Genomic DNA, 26895 nt, shown 5'->3' with positions numbered 1-26895 from the left:
GCGAGCGAGTTCCTGGTGTCGCATTACATCACTTCGATTCTCGGGCCCTGACTGCAGGCTCTGGCTCGGATCAGTCGAGGCGAGAGAGGGAGGCTCGCCTTTCGACGCCACGTGAGGCCATGACGTAAGGCGCAAGGCAGTCTGTGTGTGCGTCTGTCTGTCTATCGGTTGTCAATCCGTTTTCCCTTTCATTTGCCAGTGTCTCTCCCTACTTATGTCAGCGCTATCACGGAACTTACTATCAAGTTCGTTCGCCCGTATGTTATGGAAAAAAGAATGTTCTACATATGTACAAACATATACTAAAGGAAAAAGAGAGAAAGATTGGGGGGGGGGGAGATAAATGGAGAAAAATGGAAACGGTAAAAAAAGGGCAAGAAAGGAAGAGAAAGAGAAGATATATAGGTACATAGATAAAAGGTTGAGGGAGAGAGAGAGGAGAGAGAGAGAGGGAGAGAGAGAGAGAGAGAGAGAGAGAGAGAGAGAGAGAGAGAGAGAGAGAGAGAGAGAGAGAGAGAGAGAGAGAGAGAGCGTCAGGGCAGGTGTATCAGCGTGAGAAATACCATAGCGGCGGCAGGCTCATAAGGGATGAGGGCAAGAACGCTCTTCATCCCCCCCCTCCCTCTCTCTCTCTCTCTCTCTCTCTCTCTCTCTCTCTCTCTCTCTCTCTCTCTCTCTCTCTCTCACACACACACACACACACACACACACACACACACACACACACACACACACACACACACACACACACACACACACACACACACAGAGCCGCTATTCCCCTCGCCCTGGTCTACAGGGCAGCGCCTCCTCTGACGGCCTCGCCAGCGCCAGAATGGGCGGACAAAAGTAACATTATTTACTTCGGCAAATATCCGGGGCGCTGGAGCCCACTACCGCCCGCTCTGCCTTCCTGCTCTGCGTGCGGAGGGAGGGGGTGAATATCTCCCCCTGATGGAGATGTACGGCCGCAAGCAGTGTGTCTGTTGCCTCTGCCAGCCCTTTCGGCGTTTATTTCTGTCTGTTCGCAGCGGCACCCGAGTCTCTTCTCGAGGTACACGGACACCTCTTGCTGGTCTTGTGAATTTGTCATGTGCATTCATCCTGCAGCGACGGGGAGGAAATATCACCGTGACCCGACAGCGCGGCGTGAGTTCGATCGGGGAAATGGAGGCCTCCCCTACATCTGGCACGCGGAGCCCCGGGAGAATTGGCAGCCATGCCAAACGGGCGGCGGCAGGAGGAGGCAACCGAGGAGGCGTCGCTGCTGGCGATTCGTCACCCGGGGCGGCGGAAACATGCAGCCCAAGCCCTTCGCCGTGAGTCGCTCTTGATCCAATTTAGCGCATCGCCTCAGGGTCGGGGGCAGGGGGAGGGGGCGTTATGCCCGCCGGGAAGGGCAGAGGCAGCGCTTGGCACCGAGGGCGCTACATCGGGCTCTCCCAGGGGCCACGAACCCTCGTGCTGCCAGCCCCCCCCCCCTCTCGCCCTGCCGACGTGAACTTCTGAAGGAGGTCCCCGATGGACAGACGCCGAACGTCGAGCTGGGTTCGGTCCGTAAGCAAAAAAAAAGTTGACGCCTCCCGCCGATGCAAGCACAGCCACTCCAGGTGCGGCACCACTCGACCTGCAGCTCCGCATCGTCCTCCCTTCAGTGCCTCCGCCTCGGCATATCAAAGCCACAATGATGAAGCCACGCTGACAATGTGGAAGTCAGCACTTTAAGCAGCGATAGCGGGGCCCTCAGTAGAACAGGATAAAGCAGGCGGCGAGCCTCGGCGACCGATCATTTATGCACAAGTTGAGGGTGAGAGGTCGTGGTGAGGCAGTACCGAAGACCCGACATGCCGCCAGCGCCTCCGAAGGGGGCGGGCTGGTAGAAGGAGAGGACACGGCCAAAGGTCAGAGGTGGACGCGGGGGGTGGAGGGTGGGGCGTGGGGGTGGGCAGGATAACGGCGAATGTGGCACTGATTGGCGAATGAAACCACGAGGAGGAAGGTAGGAGGAGGGGGAAAGCGGTGGTTAAAAAGGTACATAGTAGCAGCTTGTTCCGGAAAATGAGTCAGCGAAAAAGGAATCTCACACGTGCGACTCGCAGACACACAGACAGACGAAGACACAATCACCAACCACTAATCCAATCTCCGCGGTCTGCGCACACACACCTGAGGCCGAATCTCCGCTAATCCCTGATCCCTGATCCCAAACTAACCCCCAAAGAGTCCCTAAGCCCCCAGTCAAGGGACGCGGAGGGGCTGCCCCTGGGCTACTCACTGGTGCTGGAGGAGGAGGGCGAGTCAGGAGAGGCGGAGGGTGGTCTCGCAAGGGCTCGAAGGGCGCGCCGGCAAGGGAAGGAGACGCACAAGAAGGGGAGAGCCGAGTGCCCCGTACACCACACGACTGGGAGGGTGCCAAGGCGAGGCGGGCGAGGGGCAAGGAACGTGCGTGTGGGAAGGGGAGAAAGGAGGGGAAAGGGGGAAAGGGGGAAAGGAGGGGGAGGGGGAAGGGGTGACGTCGTGCCCATGCCCAGCTAGGTGCCCATGCTATATTTACTTGAGACTCCCGTACGCCTACTGTCATCCGTCGCAGCCGCCACTCGCAGCTGGCTCCCTCCCAGCCTTCATGGGTGCCAGCACAGAGCTCTACGCTCGCCGCCCGACATCGTGATCTCGCGCATCCTCGCCTCGACACAGTGCCAGGGAATGACCCGAGAATGACTTACATCTTCGACGTCAGGGTTAACGGCAATTCTCATTATCTTTCCCATCTGTGCTGCTTCTCACAACACGGGAGGCCCGCGATAAGGCTCATTGCGGAAGCTGATAAAAGACAGGACAAGTAGTAGAGAGAAGAAAGAGGGGAAGATAAAGAGAGGCTGGCTAAGTAGTAGTAGTAGGAAGAAGAGAAGGAGAGAGGAGAGGAGAGGAGAGGAGAGGGAAAGGGAAAGGAGGGGGAGAAGTAGAAAGAGGAGGAAAGGGCATAGAAACTGGAAAAAATAAGGAGAGGGAAAAGGAAAAAGAAAAGGGCATCCTCGCGGCAGGCGGAAGTTCCTGCAGGAAGGCTCTGCGAGGATCAGAGGCCGCGCCGCCGGAGACCTCCCCGGCCTTCCTCTGCCCCTGTCACTGGCACTCGCGTGTGCAGGGGCATTCCCCACGCATCTCGGACCCGCTACGCTGGCCGCCCTCCGTCTCTTTCAATGATCTATCAGCGGTAACCAGCTGGTCTTCCTAAACTATGCTCGCCATATTCGAACCTCCATCTCTTGACCTTCCTACCTACCAACCTACTTATCTACTGAACTATTTACCCATCTTACACGTACCCTCTTTCTCTATCTCTCTCCCTTTCCCTCTCTCTCATTCTCTCCCCCTCTTCCCTTTTGAAACTTCGTCCACCTAAACCTACGTAACCGCCCCCTCCCTCGAAGACGCCCCCCCCCTTAAACACGAGCTAGTCGGTACGCCCCCTCTTCAACACGAGCTGGTCGGTTCCAAAATGAACTTGTGAAACACGCTCCGCCCTGAAAGAGTGAACATGAACAGAGTGAACGGGCAAGTGCTCCGGGCCGAGGCGCACACAGACGTACACAGCCAGTGGCCCGGCCCTGGATCAATACCCTCGCCACACCACCACCACCACCACCCTTCCACCACTACCATATCCTCCTCCTCCTCCATTCCATCCCCCTTCCCCACCACGACCCCACATCAACAGGCCCCCCCCCCCCCGCCCAACCTCTCCCCGTCCCGTCGACACAGAGCCTCTCACTCAAACGCAATTTGGCGTCGATGACAATGTAACATTCATAAATACATTCACGCTTAAGCCTACATTACATACAGGAGCGGTCTGACTGACGATGCGTTTAGGCGAGCGAGAGAGAGGTCACTTTTTAACGGACAGGCTGGGGAGGGAGGAAGGGAGATAATGAGAGCGAACGAGTGAGAAAGAGAAATGGTGTGTGTGTGTGTGTGTGTGTGTGTGTGTGTGTGTGTGTGTGTGTGTGTGTGTGTGTGTGAGAGAGAGAGAGAGAGAGAGAGAGAGAGAGAGAGAGAGAGAGAGAGAGAGAGAGAGAGAGAGAGCACGTTCGGGCATGGGTATAGTTGGGAGGAATGGTAGGGAGGAGAGAGGGGGGGGGAGGGGGGGAAACAGGTGCATCAGCGGGAGGCGAGGGATGCTGCCAAGAGAAATGAAGAGAAAATGTACAGGTACTAAGGAAGAGGTGGAGGAGGAAAGGGAGGGAGGGAGGGAGGAGGAAGGAGAGGGGTAAAAGGAGGAAGAGGAGGATGCGAGGACAAAGAAGAGGAGACGAGGGGAGGATGAGGAGGAGAAAGGTAAGAGTCACGTGGGAAAAGCAAGGGAGCAAAACACGCCCGAACTACCACAGGTCGCAATACCTCTCGCCACGACATCCTCAAAGTGAGGGGAAGGGGAGGAGGGAAGGGAAAAGAGAAGGAAAGAGAGGGGAGGGTTGAGAGGGGGGAAGGGAAGGGAAGGGAAGAGAGGAAGAGAGAAAGGAGGGGGAGCGGTGTGAGGAAAGGGGGGGGGGGGGCTGGAGGGGTGCAGTGGAGAAGGAAGACAATTTAGAATGAGATGGAGGGCGAGGGAATCAGGGCATTATGGAAGGAAAGGGAGCGAAACGACTGACACTGAAGACAATCCTCTTACCTCGGCTGCTCCTTGACCCCCTTCCTTCCTTCCTCCCTCGGCGAGACCGTCCCGCCCTCGGCCTCCTCCTCGCCGCAGCCTCAAGGGACACACCAATCTACACCACTTACCGTCACTTTATTTGAAACCTCAAACATATACTTGTGTATTTTTTTTTGTTCAATTCGCACACGTATTACAGAACAGCCATGTGGGATACGATATACCGATCAACAAAAATGTACTTGGATTAAACACAACACCTATGCGGTAATAAATACAACGATGCGGAACAACAAGGAATGATAATAAAACAGGAAAAAAAGTAAAAAAATAAAAAAAATAAAGGTACATGGGGAAGATTAAAAACTGTAAAAAGAAAATAAACATCTGGACATCGAAAAGACGACCAGTAAATAGGGAAGAGGAAGGAGGAAGAGGGCACACGTCCCGAAGATCACGACGATGGATCATGCACTACGCTGGCCTACACAACTGGCCAGGAGAAGGGGGGATGCAGGCCAGGGGGCAAAACTCTAGGGAGGATTTCGCCCTGTTTCATTACACAGACCCCTACCAACTCCTGCCTCGCCCCACCAGGGGAATAAAATGAAGAGGACAAGGCAGGAGCCAAGGATAAAGAGGAGGGGGGAAGTCGAGAAGAGGAAGGGGCCAGAAGACGGGAAAAAACGATAACCGCCTTTCCTTCTTCTATTCTTTCACTTCCCTCCTTCCTCCACTTCATTTCCATTCTCCCTCTCTCCCTCCGAGCGAGCGAGAGAGAGAGAGAGAGAGAGAGAGAGAGAGAGAGAGAGAGAGAGAGAGAGAGAGAGAGAGAGAGAGAGAGAGAGAGAGAGAGAGAGAGAGAGAGAGAGAGAGAGAGAGAGAATTTTTCAAAAAATCACAAGCCCCAAAAGGTAGCAAATCTCAAAACGAAAAGGGCAGTGGCATGGGAGAGCACGAAGCAGGGGGCACAGTGCGAGGCCGCCCGGCGCTCACTCACCTCGCGGGTCCAGCTGGTCGGGGTTGAACCAGGCCCCTGTCAGCGTGCGAGAAGAGGGAGAAGAGAGAAAGGGTCAGAGTTAAACAGATGCCTTTTTCTTGTTTTGGGGATTACACTTTCCTCCGTCGCCGCTTGTCGGCACCAACGCCGACCACGCCCCTTTGCCCCTTGCCCGGAGGGGCGTGTGTGTGTGGTGTGTGGTGTGGTGTGGTGTGGTGTGGTGTGGTGTGGTGTGGTGTGGTTGTGTGTGTGTGTGTGTGTGTGTGTGTGTGTGCGCGTGCGTATATGTGCGCGCATGCGTGTGAAAAAGTGTCACTATTGTGTTTCTCAAACTACATCCACACTCCAGATATTCGAGGCAGACACACAAACACCAACAAGTGCAGGTGCAAGAACACTCGGCAGCACAGCCCGCAAACACACGAGGCCCACCCACCGACACCCAACGAGCACACCACGAGTTCCCACACCTGTCACTTCCGCCACGTCGCACCTAACAGTCCCGGGCCGCTAGCTACTTACCTACGGGACGACTGACCAGTTACCCGTCCTAACAGCTTCAAACAGAATGCTTTATCCAACCCATCCCTTCAATCATCCCTAATCTAATCCATCCCTTCAAGCAAACTATCCCTACCTGTCTTAATCAATCACTTATCCTACCTTCTTCCTCCTGGTAGGTCCATTACTCACACAAAAATGTATAATCCAATTCATTCTTTAACATATAGTCCCTACGTATCCTAGCCGATTACTTATCCAGCTATCAATTGCAGTAGATTATCAATAGAAGAAGAAGAAAAAAAGCTCTCCATCCTATCCCTTTTGCAAATTATCCCAACCTAACCTAGCCACGCATTTATCCTAATTCACCCTCTCCTAGCAAGCTCATTCACCAACCAAAACCGTCTCATTCGACCTTCCCTCAATGCCGTGTAAATATGTATGTCCCTCCGCCCATCTCGGAGCCGTGGGCGTGGGCGGGGGGGAGGGGGTTGGGCCGAAGCGGTGGCGGTTTACCCACTACCTCGTGCACGCCCGCACGCCCGCCAACTCTTGGCGCCGCCCTCGTCTGCCTGATGGAGGCTCAGTTCGAGCTCCACCTCCGTGAGGGCGGCCCAGGCGGAGAGTGGGCGTGCGGGCGTGCACTAGAGTGAACCTCAAGAGAGACTATTATTTCTATAGAAGGAAGATATTACCAAGTTAGAAAATGTCAACTTAGTTTTTTAATCAATCCATTAATGAAGAAGCCTTATTGTTCTGCAATAAAGAAAAATATAGAAAAAAAGTTATCCAATTGATACTAAAAGTTCATATTCTGACAAAGTTAACCATTACAGAAAAATGTAGCCATTAACCATTTAGAGAATTACAGAAGCCAACCTACTCAAAAGATAACGGAAAAAGTGTCTAAATTCTTTAGAGTACAAGTGCATGGGAAAGGGGGAGGGGAGAGGGTGCATGAGCCAAGTCAAACAAGTGAAAAACAAACAAAAAGTAATATTAAAAGCTCAAACCAAGAAATATTAAGTGTTAGTAGGTTAAATGTAACAAAACGCGGCAGTATCTTTTCTGGCACTTCCAGACGAAATGAGGGTTTGAAAGGTTTTCCGATATACTTTCCTCTTATATTCGTTCGCTCGTTTATCTTTTTTTTTCTTTTTTGCCTTCATTCATCCTGAATTGCTATAGCTCTTGAACACAAAATTATTCCAGAAAATCAAAACGAAAGTTTCCTTTTTCTTCTCACTTCTCCCAGAACGACCTCGCTCGCGTTACGCAACGTGACTCAAAAAAAAAAAAAAAAAAAAAAAAAAAAAAAAAAAAAAAAAACTTTCGACAAACACTACAAAAGGGGGCCCTCGCCTCCCCTCCTTCCCCGCCTCGACCCACCCGCCCCCCACCCCCACCCTGGGAGGGATCCGCTCTCTAGGACTCTCTTGGACGTGAAGGATCGATGCTCCGCTCGGCCCCCTCCTCGCCCTCCCACATTCCGCCCCCCACCCCCGTCTCCTCCTTTCCCCTGCCCTGTCTCCCCTTCACTCTTTGCTCTACCCTTCCCTTACCCTCTTCCCCTCCCCTCCCTCCCTCCCCCGCTCCCCCAAACCCTTCCGCCCGGAGTGAACTTTTCATTCCAAGTATCATTCCACCGTTCCGACGACCACAATTTCCCTGAACCACCACCACTCTCCCCTTAACCACCAGACTCTCGGCCCTGACAACACGGAGATCCACATCAACGATGTCTTCCGAGCAAGGCCATCACAACCACATCAACCAAACCAGCTGCAATTTGCAAAGTATTGCAGAATCCACCGCTCGTTCCCTCCCGCCACTCAACCGCAAGTCCCCTACAACCTTGCAATGGCGTCCTGCCGAGTCACCGCAAGAGAAGAGAGAGGGAGAGGGAGGGAGGGAAGGAGGGAGAAAGGGAGGAGAGAAGGGAGAGAGAGAGAGAGAGAGAGAGAGGAGAGAGAGAGAGAGAGGAGGAGAGAGAGAGAGAGAGAGAGAGAGAGAGAGAGAGAGAGAGAGAGAGAGAGAGAGAGAGAGAGAGAGAGAGAGGACGCGTGCAAAGTGAACAAAAATGTAGCTCAAATTGTCACTCGCGAGATCCCGAACTTCTTCGTCAGCTGCGGAATGCCCCCCCCTCCCCTCCCTCCGCCACGGACTACGTAACCTTCCCTTATCCCTTTCTCCCTCTTCTATTTTCTTGCTTTCTACATGTCTACATCCCCAATTCCTCTCCCAATTTTTCCAATTCTTCCTTTCGTTCTTTACGCTTCCTTTTACCTTCTCGTTCTCTCTTATTCTTCTCTTCCCTCCTCCTACCCCTTCTTTTTATTTGTTTCTTTTCTTACCCTCCTCTCTTTTTATTCCCATTTTTCCTCTTCATTTACCTATCCTCCCTGCCTCCCTCCCTCTCTCCCTTCTTCCCGTTTCTCTGGCCGTGTTCGCACTGCATCCCTAAGCCTCTGTTAACAACGTGTGTCCGGCCGCACGCACACGCCGTCGGGGGAGGCTAGGGGTAAGGGGGAGGGGGGAGGGGGGGAGGGGGAGGGGGGGGCGGAGAAAGAAGAGGGTAAAAGGGAGAAGGTGGGAGAAATAAAGAGGGTAAAGGGGAGAAGGTGGGAGAAATAAAGAGGGTAAAGGGGAGAAGGTGGGAGAAATAAAGAGGGTAAAGGGGAGAAGGGGGAGAAATAAGAGGGGGAGGAGGAAGGGAAGGAGAGAGAGGGAGACAGGCGAGGGGTGAGGGAGAAGAGAGGATAGAGGGGGAAAATGGGTGAGGGAGATGGGGGAAAGGTTCCGAGTGACAATGTTTACATAGGTTTTCTTATGACTATCATGATATCTTGTTATCATAATCATTGTTGCTGCTTCTCATCTACGGAGAAAGACGAGAGAGTGCCGCGCAAATAACCCCTCAATTAGCCAGCCAACCAGCGGCGCTTATGAACGGCCGCAAAAAAAACGAGAGAAAAGAAGAGAAGATAGACGAGGGAAGAGATAAAGATAGAGAAAGAAGGAAGAAAAAATAGGAGAAAGAGGAAGACCGGGCCTATGTCAGGGAGGCCCGCATGACGCGCATGACAACCGACTGCAGCAAAGCCCCAGCGGGCGCGAGTACCTTCAGCAACAGGAGGAGGGCGCGAGCGGGATGCGAGGACACGTCAAGGGACAGGAAGGCGAGGGCGGCCGTGCCAAATACCCGGCGATGCCCGTGCCCCGTGTTGCCAGGTGAACACCCGGGCGGGGATGCCATCGCTTCCGTGCCTGCAGTCTCGGCACGACTTCCTCGAAGGTGCGATATATATATATATATATATATATATATATATATATATATATATATATATATATATATATATATATATATATAAGAGAGAGAGAGAGAGAGAGAGAGAGAGAGAGACAGAGAGAGAGAGAGAGGGGGGGGGGGGGAGAAAACACCCATCGTCCATCCACTATCTCTTCTCCACCCCTACACCTCCACCTCCAGCACCCAAATCGCTCCGACCCCCTCCATGCCCTCCCTCCCCCCTTCGCTTCCGTCCTGCCCACGCCGAAGGGGGAGCAGCAGTGAAGACAATGGCGCAGAGTGAGAGTGAGAGAGAGTGAGAGTGAGAGAGAGAGAGAGAGAGAGAGAGAGAGAGAGAGAGAGAGAGAGAGAGAGAGAGAGAGAGAGAGAGAGAGAGGGGCGGAGAATGAAGCTACTGAGCATATAGAGTACCACAGAAGATGTGAAAAGGAGAGGGAAAGATAGAAAGAAGAAAATGAGCGGAGCAGCAGCAGGGGAGCGGAGAGCGCAGCGACGCGCCAACGAGGCAGGAGCCGTCGGCGGATGCGCGAGACCAACATAGCAACAACAGGAATCTGACGGTCAAGGTGAGGCGACCAGTCAGGCAGGAGATTCAAGGCACGGGGCAGGGCAGCGGGGCACAGGGGCGGCGGGGTACGGGGGGCGAGGAGGCGGGTATCATCGGGAGGGTATTAGATCACTAGAACAGCGCTATTGTTTTTTTTTCTTTTGCAACTCACACATCTTGTCACTGGTGGACAGACAGGGACGGGGGTACGCTGGGTGCTTTTGACGTGCCCTGGGGCACTGAGGCCGTCATGCTGGGCGTTGCGTAACAGATGCAGGTCGGGTTTTGGTAACGCTTCGCTGTAGCTATACGAAGGAGAGGTGAGGAGAGGAGAGGAGAGGAGAGGAGAGGAGAGGAGAGAGAGAGGAGAGAGAGAGAGAGAGAGAGAGAGAGAGAGAGAGAGAGAGAGAGAGAGAGAGAGAGAGAGAGAGATCGCGGACGTCCAGATTCTACCAATATACATTGTTTCAGTATATCGAACTATATATGTAAGAGAATATAAATATACATTCTTTCAACCTCCGCCACCATCGAACAGCACAACCGACAATGACAGCGGTTTCGCCAGCTGCAGCCTGTCTCCGGGGGAACTGTGCCATTGCCAGGCAGGATGCAGCGACCCGTGGCACCAACGCGCCCCTTGGCACCCTCGCCCCGCCGTCAAGAGCGTTACAAGACACGAAATATGAAAAAAGTTCATTTGGATGTAGTCGGGCACGGCCATACCCCCCTCCATCACAGCGCCTGTTCCCTTGATCATTGTGCACAAGGTTCCCGCAAACTCTAGATAATGCCAAGAATATGGCGAGTGCCAGTGAGAGAACCGGGATGAAAGTCCTCTCGTCAGGGTTATTTTCTGTCGGGCTGGCACTGTACTTCGTCTCGGTGCCAGATCAGGGTCCCGGCCGCATATTATAGTCTCACCTTTTCTCCCCTGATACTCTACAGATAGCTGATACTTATGACGTCCGGCGTACGCACCCACGGATCATTCATGCATAACGATCAGACTGACGTGAACCTTTCAATTTCTAATTTTAAAGAAAAGAAAAAGAAAAAAAAAAACAATTATAGATATAGGTAATTCCTGTAAGAAAAAAAAATGCGTTGTGCTCAACATACCATCGGTTTTACGCCACTTCGATCAATAGATACTGATAAATAGATAACACCGGGGACTTATATAAATAGCGGTGGGAAATTAATCGAAGTCATGCAAAGGGTTCAATCTTTATTCATATATTCATATTTCTATTTATTTTAGGAGAACGATTATCATTCGCACGGACCAGGTCACGCTGGGCTTAGGAGGAAGGGGAAGGTCGTGGTGTGCGCGCGCGCGTGTACCAGTGTGTGTGTGTGTGTGTGTGTGTGTGTGTGTGTGTGTGTGTGTGTGTGTGTGTGTGTGTGTGTGTGTGTGTGTGACCTGCGCTACGGAGGAGCCTGATGAGGCTTTTCTCGGTGAAGCTTTCACGAGACGAGACCAGACTTTCCCGCAGGTCGCCAAAACAATAGCACCTCCGACTGATAAACACAAACATAGCTATTCGTAGGCTTGTAAGGAGGGAGGGAGGGAAAGGGAAGGGAAATGAGAGAAGGAGAAGGAAACGGAACGGAAGGAAAATGAGGGGAAGGGAAGTTGGGAGGCAAGGAAGGAGATGAAGGGAGGGGGAGGGAGGAAGGGTGTGAGAACAAGAGAGAATAAAAAAAAGAAAAAGAACGAGAAAGAGAAAGAAGAAAAGGAAGAAAGAGAAGGGGGCGCCGCACATTCACCCGATGCTATTATAGCACCGCCAGGCGAGGCACCCGAGAGGCACCCGAGGGACACCGTGCCAGCTGTGCCCTGTGCTCGTTACTCTCCCAGGTGAAGAAAAGGGGAGGAGACTGAAGAGAAGAGGGGGGGAGGGGGTACATAAAAGACGCCGCTGTCAACCTTCGAATAGTTAGCTAATCGTCTGATCGTCTTATCTAACAACTAAATGAATAAACAAAAACAAAACAAAACAAAACGAAAAAAAGTCAGCAGTTACCCGAAATACTATCTAAACATTTTCTGCTGTGACGTCAGCCAGGCAAAACGGAAGAAACACCACGGGTCTGCATCGGCAATCTAGAAGCGAGTCGGTGATCAATATTCAACTGCCATGCAACAGACAGACAGCCCGGCAGAGCAACATCACGTGGGGTTCCTTGCCAATTGGCAGACGCGAGTGCCCACTCTGCTATTTCGTTCAAAAACCTCTACTTAAGGGGAGTAGACGGAAGCGGGCAGGGGCAAACAAAGTAGAAACAAGGGGAAGGGGAAGACAGAGATGGGAAAGAAAGGAGGGGAAGTGAAAGGGAAAGTAAGGGGGACAAGGTAGAAATAATTGGAGAGGAAGAGGAAGCGGCAGAAAAAAGGTAAGAGCACGTGCAAAGGCTTCAGCACCAGTTCGCCGAAACGTCTTCCAATAAACACTCGAAGATCGCATCCCCGCCATATTCCCGAGGCGAAGCCAATACCACGATGGCTAAAACGACATCGGACTGGCAGCTACACCTGTGGGCGACGATACAAGACACGTGTGCAGAGAGTGTCACTTCCCAACTTCAAGAGTGCCAAAACAAGTGTCCATCATACGCGAAACCCATCAACCATGCTAAGGGAACAAGCAAGTTCCACTCGTACTACAAACTTCTTAGACATAACTGTAGGAACGAGGCCCTCGTCTCGGTACTGGGGATGTGTAAACAAAGGGAAAACTAAAAAACACGCGATCCATGCGGTTTCTACCTGTTTGCGAACTTTTCCGGGCCAGCGTCTCTCCTCCGTAAGACAAACCATGTCTTGCGGACCGTCTCCACGCCAAAGCGTCGAGACACGTTCCTGACGTGTTGCCGACCGCGCTGACCGCTCCTCGACGAGCGCAGACCTAGCCGGCGGCGGAGCACGTCGTCGCCAGGTGTCATAATCGATAGCTCGCGACGGCCCAACGGACACGCCAAATGTGAACCGTGAGTCATACACAAGATTACACACCTGTACATTCTCGACCCCCGTAATTACGTATGCTGTTCGATACTCGGCTCATCGACCGGGAGAAAACGGCCATTTTCTATCATTTTTAGTGGCTACGTTTGGTGGGAAATCTGGCCGCTATTCTTCCGTAATCAGTCATCGCTTCCCAACTTGAAATGTCAGAACAGGAGTTTGACCCGTGTTATTTCTTGTAAAAGTTCAAGTCTTTCCGCGGTCTTTTAGATTTTGCGGAGTTCGATTATTATAAAAAACGGGGGGGGGAATCTAAGGTCACTTCCACCGGAAAAGTACGCATAACAAAACCCGATCAGTCCTTTTCTGAAGCCACCTGTCCTTGCACCCGCCCCCCTCCAGCACAGCCCCGCTAAGTCGCAGCAGGAAATACACTACGCCAGCGCCTCCGCGACGCCGGCGGGCCTTGGATCGAGGGAGCAGCCTCAGCAGGCGGAGGAGAGGGCCACGGGGGTCCATGCGGAATCGATAAGGGCCTAGTAGCTGCAGGAGCCTCTAGGAGCCCCTCGGCTAATGGGCCCATGGCTTCCTTCGGCGGCGTCTTGGCACTTCCGGAAAGCCCCCCCCCCCTCCTCCTCCTTATCAGTCGCCTCGCTCATGCTCGAGGCGCATCTTCGCCTAATCAATAACACCAGAATCTCCGTCCTAACCCACAACACACTACAAGCAACGGCTCTATATGTCGGTCTGTTTCTCTTTTTCCCTGCGTATGTGTGTGTACGTGTGTGTGTGTGTGTGTGTGTGTGTGTGTGTGTGTGTGTGTGTGTGTGTGTGTGTGTGTGTGCAGTCTATTTGTTTCCTTTTCTTTCTCTTTTTTTTTTTTTACTCTATCCTTACTACGCGGACCACGTCCTCGGCGGAATTCGAATGGCAGGCATACGAATTTTTTTTTTGCGTGTGCTTGTATCCGCACGCTCAAAAACCCCAATGCTTTGTTCGCAGGCAGAGGACGCGAGGCAAGAGCTCTTGCCCCTCCCTCTGCTGGCTGGACGCTTCATGAATACTGCATCTAATGGCCTGCCGCCGCGCATCAAACACAGCTTAATCCTGCGCGCACTCCCAATACGCCTAGTAAAAGAAAGAAAACTAGCAATAATAACGGAGACTGGAGAGAGAGAGAGAGAGAGAGAGAGAGAGAGAGAGAGAGAGAGAGAGAGAGAGAGAGAGAGAGAGAGAGAGAGAGAGAGAGAGAGAGAGAGAGAGAGAGAGAAACACGAACGTCACATGTCGGGAAACTAATAGCGGCGAGGATAGCGTGGATCGTAGTACAGCGTATATGGTACTCCAAATAAACCTGATACAACAATAATAATAATATCGACAAAAAGGTCATGTATCATAACAGGTAATCGGCAAATGAAGCGCGCCAAAAACCATGGTATAGTCGTGGTACGTGGATCTGAGACTTTTATTAACCCTGGTCTCCGTTAAAATCTATAAATAACATAGAAAGCAAAAAATACGCCACGAACTCTGGTGCGGCGGTGGTCCGTGTCCATAAAGTGTCCCCGCCCATATCCCTTGAAGCGCCCCCCTTCAGCTGCACCCGTCAGCCCCTTCCCGCTTCACGACACGCAACTTGCAACCGTGTAGTAAAATCGATACACTCGCAAGGCTACAGGTGGGTGGGTGGGTTAGTCGAACCACTCATGGGAGGACAGGAGAGAGAGGGAGAGTGGTTTCTTCACAAAGACCTCAAAAGTAAATACAAGTTTAGTACGACGCACTGGTGGGGGTGGGTGGGGGTGGGGGGCTCAACGTCGTCTGTAATTAAAGATGCTGTGCGGATCGAAAGAGGGAAAAGTCCCGTGTTCTAACCCGGTCCCTTGAGTGAGCAAGACTGTGCTCCCGAACTCTAAAAAGGGCGAGTCAAAGGAGAGGGGGGGGGGGGTTGTGAATAAAGGAGGTGCGGAAGAACGGGGTAAAACTGGGAAGCATCGGGAGGAGAATTTTTTTTTTAATGAGGTACGAGAGGAAGAGGTGAAGGGAGAAGCCAAGCAGGAGGAACACCCAGATCGCGCAGGTGTGCGGTCCGGGTGAACACCTGAGGCCCGGGCGCTGAGCAGCCGAGAGGTGACGCACATCATCTTTGTGTACTCGTAAGCGGCGCCTTAGAGGGCTTCTGGGGATGACATAAGCAACCTCCTCTGCTTCTTGAAGGTCGGGGTTTAAGTAACAGGAGCAACCCCCTCCCCCACCCCCCTCCGTCCTCCTCTCCCCCGACGCCAAGGCCTACCCCCACCCCCTTAACCTCTTAACCCCTTTCAGACGGCGCCGCCAGGAGAGCCTCCACCTCTAGCAAGACCTCCATGATTGTGTGTGAGGTGGAATAACCTACAAAATATTGATCCGGCCCGTGTGACGCCCGTGCTGCGGGGCGGCTCCTCGCGGGAACTAGGTTACACCGCCCGCAAGCACTCACTAGGCCCGGCGCCCCAGGGAAATATAAGGCCTGCAGTCGCAGTCGGGGCCACGGCGGATCTCCCTCACGCCCCCATCAAGCCCTTCCCCTCTCCTCTTTTCCCTCCACCTTTCTCTTTCCTGTCGTGGCGAGCATCCCGCTCCCTCGACCCCGTGGGCCTCGTCATCCCGGCTGAGTCACCCGGCCGCCGCCGTGATTGTCAAACGTGCCTCGGCACACGCGCCCGAGCTTACACTCAAGCCGAGCCAGGGAAGGGACAGCGCACACCTTATTAAAAAGGCGTGTGTGTAATTCCTCCAAAAGCTGCTCCATCACCGGCCGACAAGAACCAGGAAGCGGCGCCGGGGACGAGGGGCGAGCGAGGCGAGAGCGAACGACCGGATTACGATCCGAGGGCATGGCGGCCGCACCTGTCGCATGACGGATGGGGCGGGAAGCTCGTGGAGGGGGATGGGGGAGAAGAGACGTGATGAGAGGCAAAAATAGATGGATGGATAAACAAGACAGTTGGGTGGATGGACAAAGGTACACAGAGAGCTTCGTGACGGATGAATACATTCAGAACAGCCGTCAGTCCACGTCCAAGCAATAGTTCCTAGATCAAGGAAATTCCGTGTCGTAAGGACAGCACATTCAAAACTGACATTTCTCCTTCCACACCCCTCCACCCTTCCTCTTCCCTTTCTAGCCCCTATCTCACCCTTCCTCACCCCTTTTCCACCCTTTCTCTCCCTCTCCTAACCCAACCCTCTTAACCCTCCTTTACCTATCACTTCTCCACTACCCTTCATCAAAACCCGATGATTTCGAAAAGACACGACACATTCGTAATTTCTCCTCATTTTCCGTGTAATTTTGCAACCGGGTGGCACAATTCTTCATGCTAATTATTAGAAAATTCAAATTGCAGAAACTAGGAAGTGAGCGGAGATTCAGCATTTCCTTAACTCGCAAAAGATGTCAGATTGCTGTGCAACGTCCTGTACGCCGAGTCATATTATTCATCAATTCAAGTTAGGTGTGTGAGAAAATCCTGTCTTCTGCGAATCAAAGGAGAGGGGGGAGTGTCACGAGTGAGAGTGAGGGAGTGTGTGTATGAGAGTGAACAGTGTGGGTGGATGGACAGACACACTAAGATTAGTAAAAGCGCTCTCCGCAAACTGAGAGGGGAAAAACGACAGCGAGGGCCGGAGCGATGCAAATGACGTCACGACTGGCAACATAAGGGAAGGTCGTTAACCGGAAGTGAATCACGTATTAGCTAAGGTCTCCCCCTCTCCCCCGCCCCCTCAAAAGCCAGAACACGTACAGGTACATCTTCGATAGGCCTATAAATAGCGGTGGATATCTTTTACTTCAGGATCTGCGCGAGAGGGACGGATGCTGCTGCTGAGCGACGCAAGGGAGTGGAAGATTTCAGCGACAGTGACGCCCTGTAGTGCCAAGCGTGTCACCCTACGTCACCCTGGAACACTCGGATATCAAAACCAAGACAAGTGACGCATTTGTTGTGTGCTGACTCCCGCTCCCCGGAAACCGGTTCGCCAAAACACTCCTGCGGAACCACGAACCAAGTGCTGCAACTTCAACGGACCCCTTTAGTTTTTAGTTTTATTTCTATATTTCTCTCTCTCTCTCTCTCTTTCACCCTCTCCTCCACTCCCTCACTGTGCACAGCGCACTTCAACCCCCTTTCGCCACCGCAGCATCATCCCATCCAAGCCAGAATCCCAACCACGTCCCCCTGTCGCCGCGAGCGCCTGCGATGATCCTTAACAGCGGTTTCGTAAACCCGCAAAGGATCCCCCCTCCCCTGGATTAGTCCTCCAAGACATCCGCTCTGCAGGCCTGTTACATCGAGATCATGAAGTCCCGTTTTAACACATAAGGCATACACGTGAATATACGTGCAGAGTCGCAATCTTCTACCATGCTGTATGTACACACTTAGGATCCATAATTATATATGTATATGCTCCTGCCATAAGGAAATACTTGACTGTATGCATATACACGTCTATTAAGAAAGAGTATATAAAATTAAAATGTATACATTTTCTCCCACAGTAAGGAAATGTTTGAGTCTACATGTAATCAGGGCAAATTAATTCCGAAGCAGATAGCACCTTCAGGATCACGCACTCTAAATGCCTCCCCTCCCGTTTAAATCTCCGAATGAATGCCCGGTGCCCAAGTCTCGTGCGTGCCCCGCGAAAAGGCCAGCGGCCGGGGCAGCAAGGGTCGACTCGTGCGTGTCCCTCGCCGCTCGCCAGACGCAAGCCGCAAATAACTCCGGCCACACCATTGCTTCGGCGCCGCTGCCAACTCTGCCGCTTTTCTCCCGGGGAAAAAAAGAAACACCCTGAACCACACTCACAAGAAACGAACACCAAAAGCTTCTTGATCCACAATAACCAGAGAAGAACAGAAGAGAGAAAAACGTGTCCTTGAAGTAACGAGAGAGAGAGAGAGAGAGAGAGAGCGAGCGAGCGAGAGAGAGAGGAGAGAGAGAGAGAGAGAGAGAGAGAGAGAGAGAGAGAGAGAGAGAGAGAGAGAGAGAGATAGAGAGAAACTGAAAAGCAAAACAAAAGAAGTTGGTCCAAAACGACAACAGACCTTGCGAAAAGGAACTTTCAAAAGGTAAGCCTATAATCATTTTCATACAAAGAATCTAACCGACTAGACTTTCTTTGCTTTCGACGACCGATGCAAGCAAGCACTCGGCCATCCACCCATTCATTCATTCGCTCATCGCGACCTCGACCCCACCAGTCGCGTCTTCACGTGACGCCTCCTTTCTCCTCACCGCAAAGCTTCCGGCGGAAAGGCCTTGATTCCAGACCGAAACGGAGCTCGTCGGGAATCGGAAGCACACCTTACTATCTTAAAAAGACAACTGAACAACGATCTCACTTTTTGATATCACAACATAACTGAGAAAACCAAAGGAGCAGATTCCCTATCTCACTTCCAACAAAACTCATCTGGAAAACGTGCCATGTGGAAAGACGCTCCCTCAATCTTCCACGAGCACAGACCTTGAGAACAGAGGTCAAGGCACGTCTCGACTTTTACGGAGAACACAGCAAGACACACACCAAGGAGTGAACAGCCATCTCTCACTTTCTTACGAAACCGTACCTCGACGAACCACACAAAACCAAACAGCGCGACAATCCCCGCCTCTCACCGTTGACTTTCTAACTACTCTTGCCTACTAAACACGAAGCTATCCTCTAATAGGTCTAGTATATTTGGTCACGAAGCCTCGACTCCCCACACGTAAGAACTGGACGTCACGTGAGAGTCGCCTACGGAATCGACCTGAGAAGCCTTAAGGTTGGAACTGCGACGATAAACAGCAAGACGAGACGGGCGGAGGGCGAGAAGCCGGATGGAAATGTATATTGTCAGTCTATAAGCGTGGTGACGGAAGAAAAGACACAGGGAAAAAGAGAGGGAGAAGAGGAGGAGGGAAGGAGAAAGAGAGAAGGGACGGAAAGAAATAGTGGGTACGGGAGAATTAGAGGAAGGTGGAGGGGAGGAAGAGAAAGAAATAAGCACTTTCAGATCCTCGTACTCAACCTGAGCATGCCCCCAGCCCCCAGCCCCGACAGCACCCTCTGCAGCAAACGGCGAATCGTCCTGCACCCTCCATCGAACCCTTCGGAAGCCTCCGCCGCTCTTCCCTGGCTGACACGTCCCTTCACCGAGACGAGGCCTGCAAGTCACCCGCTCAACAAGAACCTGCTTCGAGACGTCGATAATCGCCACATTGTCATGCCTACGTCACCCCGACAAGGCCACAAAGGAGACAAAGCATGCAGCTGCAAGGCGTTGCAGGCCCGCCCGTCCTCCGCCAATGCAACGTCCTGCACCCTGCCTCGACGGGGAGAACGAGCCGTAACACAAGAAAGACGCGAACAGGCCCGGCGAGGGAAGGCCTACACGGACCGGGCAGACCTGACAGCCTCGGGCTGCGAATCGGGCACGCAGACGCGGAGGCCAAGACAAGGCATTCGTGTGTGTGTGTGCGTGTGTGTGTGTGTGTGTGTGTGTGCGTGTGTGTGTGCGTGTGTGAGAGAGAGGAGAGAGAGAGAGGAGAGAGAGAGAGAGGAGAGAGAGAGAGTAGAGAGAGAGAGAGAGAGAGAGAGAGAGAGAGAGAGAGTCATTGTGTGTGTTGTGTGTGTGTGTGTGTGTGTGTGTGTGTGTGTGTGTGTGTGTGTGTGTGTGTGTGTGTGTGTTGTGTGTGTGTGTGTGTGGTTGGTGTGTGTGTGTGTGTGGTTGTGTGTGGTGTGTGGTGTGTGTGTGTGGTGGTGGTGTGTGTGTGTGTGGTGTGGTGGTGGTGTGTGTGTGTGTGGTGTGGTGGTGGTGTGTGTGTGGTGGTGTGTGTGGTGGTGTGTGGGTGGTGTGTGTGTGGTGGTGGGTGTGGTGTGGTGGTGGGAGAAGAGAGAGAGAGCGAGAGAGAGAGAGAGAGAGAGAGAGAGAGAGGAGAGAGAGAGAGAGAGAGAGAGAGAGAGAGAGAGAGAGAGAGAGAGAGAGAGAGAGAGAGAGTCCCTCCCTCTCCCGGCCGAACCTCGCTCCCATCCAGGGGCGTGTCTTGCCTCGTGGCTTCACTCCTGCCCTACACAACCGGAAGCTTGCCTCATCCGTCCCGCCGCCGACATTCCCCATTTCCCGCTCCTCTGACACAACAATTGATTGTATGTATACATGTATATATGAATGTATGTATGTATGTATGTATGTGTGTGTGTGTGAATGAGTGTGTGTGTGTGTGAATGAGTGTGTGTGAATGAGTGTGTGTGTGTGTGAATGAGTGTGTGTGTGTGTGTGTGTGTGTGTGTGTGTGTGTGTGTGTGTGTGTGTGTGTGTGTGTGTGTGTGTGTGTGTGAATGTGTGTGTGAGTGTGTGTGAATGTGTGTGTGAATGTGTGTGTGAATGTGTGTGTGAATGTGTGTGTGAATGTGTGTGTGTGAATGTGTGTGTGAATGTGTGTGCGTGTGCGTGTGTGTGTGTGTGTGTGTGTGTGATTATGAGCGAGTGTCCCTCCCTCTCCCGGTCGAACCTTGCACCTTCCAGGGGCGTGTCTTGCCTCGTGTCTTCACGAGAGAGAGAGAGAGAGAGAGAGAGAGAGAGAGAGAGAGAGAGAGAGAGAGAGAGAGAGAGAGAGAGAGAGAGAGAGAGAGAGAGAGAGAGAGAGAGAGAGAGAGAAAGCGGCGAGAGGGGGGCGAGTAAGAGAACACTCAAATAAATAAAGTAATTGAAGGGATTCCCCGTGATGAAGTCAAAAGGTTACGATCTACTTACCCATCCACTATTACCTTTGTCCCCTCCTCCTCCCTACTCTCACAGGATCAGCTGTTTCGGCTTATACCCCCCCCTCTCCTCTTCCGACTCCCCATCCCTTGCCCAAGTCTATAAATCCAGTCCATCTCTCAAGTTATTATTCTACCAACTCTCCTTTTTCATAGCTATTTCCCCTTCTTTATCGGTACTCTTATCACAACTACCGACTATTCTAACCTATTCTTTCTTCGTATAATAATAAAGAAGAAAGAAAGAAAAGCATGCTAAGACAGCAGTCACGTGATCAATACCACGAACTAGGGTGAAGTTACGTAACATTTACACTGACTTTTTTTTGCTCCTGGCTTTCAACCCCCCCGCCCCCTTTCCCCTCCTCATTTCTCCTTGTACGACAAAAGGGCTGTCCTACCGCTGAGGGGGAGAAGAGAAAGGGGAAGAGAGCAGAAAAAAATAAAAAATAAAGAGAAGGGCTGAACAAAAGAGAAAGACCGACCGACTAACACTGGCCGATCCAACATCTCGACCAGAAATCAACGCACGTCTTCACTAACAAGCCTAGGCAAAGCCCCCCATCATCTGTCCAGCGCATCAGTCTTTCAGAGGCGCCACAGAAACGCGTGACCAAGAACATGATCACTTCATTAAAGCTAATAAAAAACGCCCAGGTTCCGAGTCGCAAAACTCGTGCTCGGGTCTGATGAAATTACACAATAAAATAATACTACAGTAATTATATCGGAATAAAAAATGAACTTTCTTTACATGATAGGGCCAGTCAAGAGAAACCTCATGACACCTGTCAAATCTAGCCAGGAGCCGGCTTGACAATGAGGAGGGAGGGAGAGGACTCGTGCCGCTGGCCAAAACATACAGACATGACTTTCGGCGTAAACATTATCGAAAGGAGAGGCCGACGTGTGTGTGTTCGCCTGTCATTCACACTTGTCACACCCGTAACATGCATTCGGGCTGGTAACACGAGGCCACTTGGCTGTGGGGGTACAAATGTGGCGATATGCAATTCCTCGGCCGTTACATCACTGTGTGTCATCTTATTCTTTAAATGAGGAGGCGGGGGGAAAATGGAGACAATTAGAGACAGGGAGGAAATGGAAATTATGTAGATGTAGATGTAGAGGGAGACGGGAGGGAAAAGACGAGAGGAAAGCTAAGCAAGCTCGAGAGAAAAAGACGGTGTGAGAGCGAGCATATGCGTGCTGAGTAATGAGTCACTCCTCACTCCCGATTAACGAGGACCACCACGTGATCCTCAGCCCGAGCACGCGACCCAACTCCAGCGACGGAGCGAGGGAGCAGCCTCCGGAATGGTAACGGGAGGCCGGGCCAGCGAACGCACAATACGAGTAGATTACTCCTGGGGCGCTGGGGAGGGGAGGGGAGGGGAGGGGAGGGGGAGGGGAGGGGAGGGGAGGGGAGGGAGGAGTGGAATGGAGTGTGGAGGAAGGAGGTGAAAGGGAAAGGGAGTGGGGTTTAAGGAGAATATAAAAAGAGGGAGTATGGAAGGGGGAGAGAGGTGGGAGAACTGATGGAGGAAGGCTAGAGGGATGAGAGGGGAGAGCAGAGACGAGCGAGGAGAGGACACGATGTACCTGCGGCAATTCCCCTGACGAGGACTCCACAGCCGTCCTCTCCGTCTCACCCTGACTCCCCCAACCCCCTAAATATCCGTAAACTTGGGGAAATTAGGCCAATAAATCCAATTCGCAGCAACCCACGGCAAGGAACGCGAGAGTCAATTGCATTAGGTTTGGTTACGTTTGGCTGGATCGTCAGCCCGTCTCTCTAAGCGAAGTGACGGTGTCGGGTGAATAAAATGATGGTTTAGGGGATCAACAATCGACAAAACAGTTTATTAACATTGTCTTGTATCCGAAAGGCCTAGGACAACCATTATCCATTCTACCTTCCACCTACAACACTAGCTTAAGGGGCAATTACTGCAAATTCCATCTTTCTTCTAAACGCCAAAAGGCTCGAGTGAACCCCTGTCTGTCCTCCCTTTCATCTCTCGCCCATCCTCGACACCGACGCCGAATCCCCGACGATAACCTGTTTGACCTTTTCACGCGTGGATACCAGCGCTTGCCGAGTCCACCCGCCCTCCACCAGCACGTACTTGAAGTGGATGGAACATTCGGCTCCACGCTGGGCCCCGGGCTCGCTACAACAGCACCTGGGGCTGAGTCAGGTACGGCCAGCATGCAAGCGCCTTGGAACGGCCAAGCCCCCTCATTCTAGTCCGGCCGTCCACTCGGTCATGGGGCCAGGGAACACGCCATGCTTTTCGGGGTAAAGGTGTTATTCTAATTTTGAAGGGAGATTCTGGAGGAAATTACGTATATGGGTAAAGGGGAGGATTTTCCCCGAGAGGCTTCAACCGTCGCACGTAAGCTAACCCGCCTCCCATAACTGCGACCTGTCAAACATGCGAGGCTTTTTTAGTAAGGAACAGTTCAGACTTCAATAGCGGTGATGGCGTGTGGGGGTACCAAGAAACTACCGAAATACCAGTGTTGAAAGGTAATGCCAGGTTGCACTGACGAAGCACAATGAAGTGACTCACAAGGGTTGATGATGGAGCGCAGGTCGATTCCGCCCGAGCAAGTGGCTGCAGCGGCAGATGTATCGCACTCGACGCTGGATCCGCCGTTGGCTTGCGTTCCTGCTGCAGCTGCTGCGTCGGACTCCATTGTATCAAGTATATCCTCGGTAAAGCACCGCGAAGGGGAGAGCGAGAGCGGACACTGCAAGTACACCCGAGAGCTACACTTCACTAACACTCCGCCGCCGTCGACCGTTGCGCCACCAGTGCCTGTCTGCCGTCAAGTCTGAACGGTCAACTCAAATGACGCAGTTCGGGTTTCCGCCACCAGAGGGCCAACGGGCCGGGCCGGCTGCGCAGTACACTTGCGCGCGCGCCGCCCTTCGTTCTCCGGGCAAAACGAGCGAGAATATACATGGTCAAAATGGTGCACACCCGTGATTCGAAGCACCCAAACGGCAGCACAAAAAGGATTATATCAAAAGCTCATAACGGCAGAATAACAAAAGGACAAAACAAGAGCGGCGGGCGGCTCGGCGCACGGCTAGAAGAATTGGTAGATAGTGACGTCACTGACCACACTTGGGTGGGGAGGAGGGGAGCGACAGAGGGGGAGGGAAACGGGGAGAAGGGAGGGGGTAGGAGTAGAAGAATCCTTACCAAGCAAATGCAGCCAGGGGAGGGAGGGAGGGAGAACGCCTCTCCTACATGACGGCAGGTAAGGGATGCGGCTGTAATGAGGTCGCTGGTTATTCTGGGTTAACCTACAAGGGCGGTGGGACCTCACCCAGCCGACATTACTGAAATTCTTGGGAGTGAGACGCGGGGAGGAGGGGAATGAAGAGGCTAAAATAATGCTAGAGAGAGAGAGAGAGAGAGAGAGAGAGAGAGAGAGAGAGAGAGAGAGAGAGAGAGAGAGAGAGAGAGAGAGAGAGAGAGAGAGAGAGAGAGAGAGAGAGAGAGAGAGAGAGAGAGAGAGACTAACGAGGGAAAGCGTAATTATCTAGGAAAGATATTGAAAGTGACTCAAGAGAGTGAACAAGTCATTTTAAGAGAGTGAAAGAACGAGTGTCAGGGAAAGAAAATGAAAGAGCAAGTGTCAGAGAGAATGAAATAATATCAGGGAAAACAGACTGCGGGGTTGTTAGGGTAAAAACGTGAGCTTGAGTGTCAAGGCAAACGAGTGACAGTGTCTGGGAAAGAGCCAGCATGACAATACAGGGGAAAACGAGATGGCGAGTGGCTTGGGGAAGATGAGTGAATGTCAGGGAAGGAAAGAGTGTGCCAAAGAAAGAGTGCCAAAGAGTGTCAAGAGAGAGAGAGAGAGAGAGAGAGAGAGAGAGAGAGAGAGAGAGAGAGAGAGAGAGAGAGAGAGAGAGAGAGAGAGAGAGAGAGAGAGAGAGAGATGGGGAGTGGTCTCGTGAAATTCCTAATTGCAATATTCAAATGTGAATACCGCCGCCCGACAATTACCGCGCAATTATACAATGTAGCTAAATGCATGGTAATAATGATGAAAATTATAACAAGACAAATAGTACAATAAATACAAATAAAAATAAATATACAAAATCACCAACTTCGATTTTACACACCGCCTGACCACCGAATATCCTCGTTAGAACAAAAAAAAAAAAAAGGCTAAGCATGCTGAACACACTGAATGAGTGAACGAGTGAATGAACGGCAACTGACCTATCTTTGGAGTATCGCCCGTAGCAGGTTAACGACAATTACCAAGTTGGGATTTCCAATAAACAGACCTATTCTCATTCCCCTCTCCCCCTCCATTACTTATTTTACTCTCCTCCTCCCTGCTCATTTCCCTTCTCCCTCATTTTCTTTGTTTCCCTTCTTTCCTCTCCCTCTTCCTTCTCCGTTTAACTTTCTCTTCCTCCCTCTCACTCCCCACCCCTTTTACCTTCCCCTCCTCCCTACCCTTCCACGTTCTATCTTCTTTCACTTTATGATTTCCTATCCTATTTTCCCTTCTCTCTCTCTCTCTTCCACTTCTCTTCCCTGCACTTCACTACCTCCCCCTTCCTCTTCTACTTTCCCTTCTTCCCTCTCCCTTTTCACTTTTCCATTCTCTATATGACCCTATTTCTCTTTCGTCCTGGGCAGATCTCCAGAAACCCCCCTTACCCCCTTCGAGAAAACAGTGGATGTACTTCCTTCCTCCAGCGGCACCACAGAGGGGCAGTGCCAACGATAGGAGGCACTCGGGTACTCGTGCGACGGGCACCTTCTCTCTCTCTCTCTCTCTCTCTCTCTCTCTCTCTCTCTCTCTCTCTCTCTCTCTCTCTCTCTCTCTCTCTCTCTCTCTCTCTCTCTCGGGATATGTAGGAGCTAGATTATGCAGGCGATAAGAAGACGGGGGAGATGAGGGAAGGGGGAACGGGAGGGGCAGAAGGAACGATAAGGAAACATACGGTTTCGTTTCCTACCTCATCGGCGTGCGGAAGCAGCCATGATTCTGTATCATAAACGAACATAATACACACGTACACACTCTTCTCCCTCATTCACACTTGCGCACTCACTCACCCAACTATTCACACATACATTGATACATACGAAAACACACACACACATTGATACATACGAAAACACACACACACATTGATACATACGAAAACACACACACACTGTGACACACACACACACACACACTGTGACACACACACACACACACACACTCTGACACACACACACACACACACACACACACTGTGACACACACACACACACAGTGACACACACACACACACACACTGTGACCACACACACACACACTGTACACACACACACACACACACTGACACACACACACACACACACACTGTGACACACACACACACACAGTGTGTGTACATGTATAATTTTATCTCCTTTTCATGCCACATGCTACTTGGTGATGACGTGCATACTATCACAGAAGCCATCTCTACGCTATGCGAATAACACATTCGTTGTTATGACGTATGCGATCCTAACCCGACATTTCCACCAACTTTAAACCATAAATTACATACGTATCGCTACGTAATCAACAGCAGCACGTAACACACAAAACAGAGAAAAACATCAAGACACCAAACCAATGTATATCCATCAGACAACACCCGTTCCAAACAACGTACGAGTTCCGAATTCCGTCTTTCCCTAATGACGGTCCAAACAGCGTACGAATTCCTCCTTCCCCTAAGATCAGACCAAACACCGTCCGATTTCCATTTTTCCCGGTGAAGGACATGCTTATCCTACCTATTTTTCCCCCCGAAAATCGCACTCGGCGCCGAACGTTCGTATGTCCGAAAGTGTTCACGCCGGCGCTGTTGTTTTTCTCATTTATGGTCGTCACAGAACACCTTACACGTCACTCTTGCTACAATCTTACAGAAAGTACAGATTGCGATTTCTTTTGATTAGATTGTTTTAATTGAAAATACCACAAGGCTGACAAAAAAGATCGCTAAGATCTGATGCACATAGTAATTAATGAATATATTTTTAAATGTCCATAGCCTTTAAACATACTAATAACCAAAATC

At 51.7% G+C, this 26895-nt stretch overlaps 1 protein-coding gene across 1 annotated transcript in view; it reads right to left on the bottom strand.

Annotated features, from left to right (window-relative positions):
- The window catches only part of LOC119595233 (reticulon-1-like), a 92226-nt gene that overhangs the window by 7094 nt on the left and 58237 nt on the right, over nucleotides 1-26895 (bottom strand). Inside the window, exon 4 of the mRNA XM_037944397.1 lies at nucleotides 5652-5687. Coding sequence (XP_037800325.1) covers nucleotides 5652-5687 — 36 coding nt within the window. The remainder of the gene's footprint in view (nucleotides 1-5651; nucleotides 5688-26895) is intronic.

Source organism: Penaeus monodon, chromosome 35 (genome assembly GCF_015228065.2).
Source record: "Penaeus monodon isolate SGIC_2016 chromosome 35, NSTDA_Pmon_1, whole genome shotgun sequence".
NCBI classification, from domain to species: domain Eukaryota; kingdom Metazoa; phylum Arthropoda; class Malacostraca; order Decapoda; family Penaeidae; genus Penaeus; species Penaeus monodon.
This window is presented reverse-complemented; position numbering and strand designations above follow the sequence as displayed.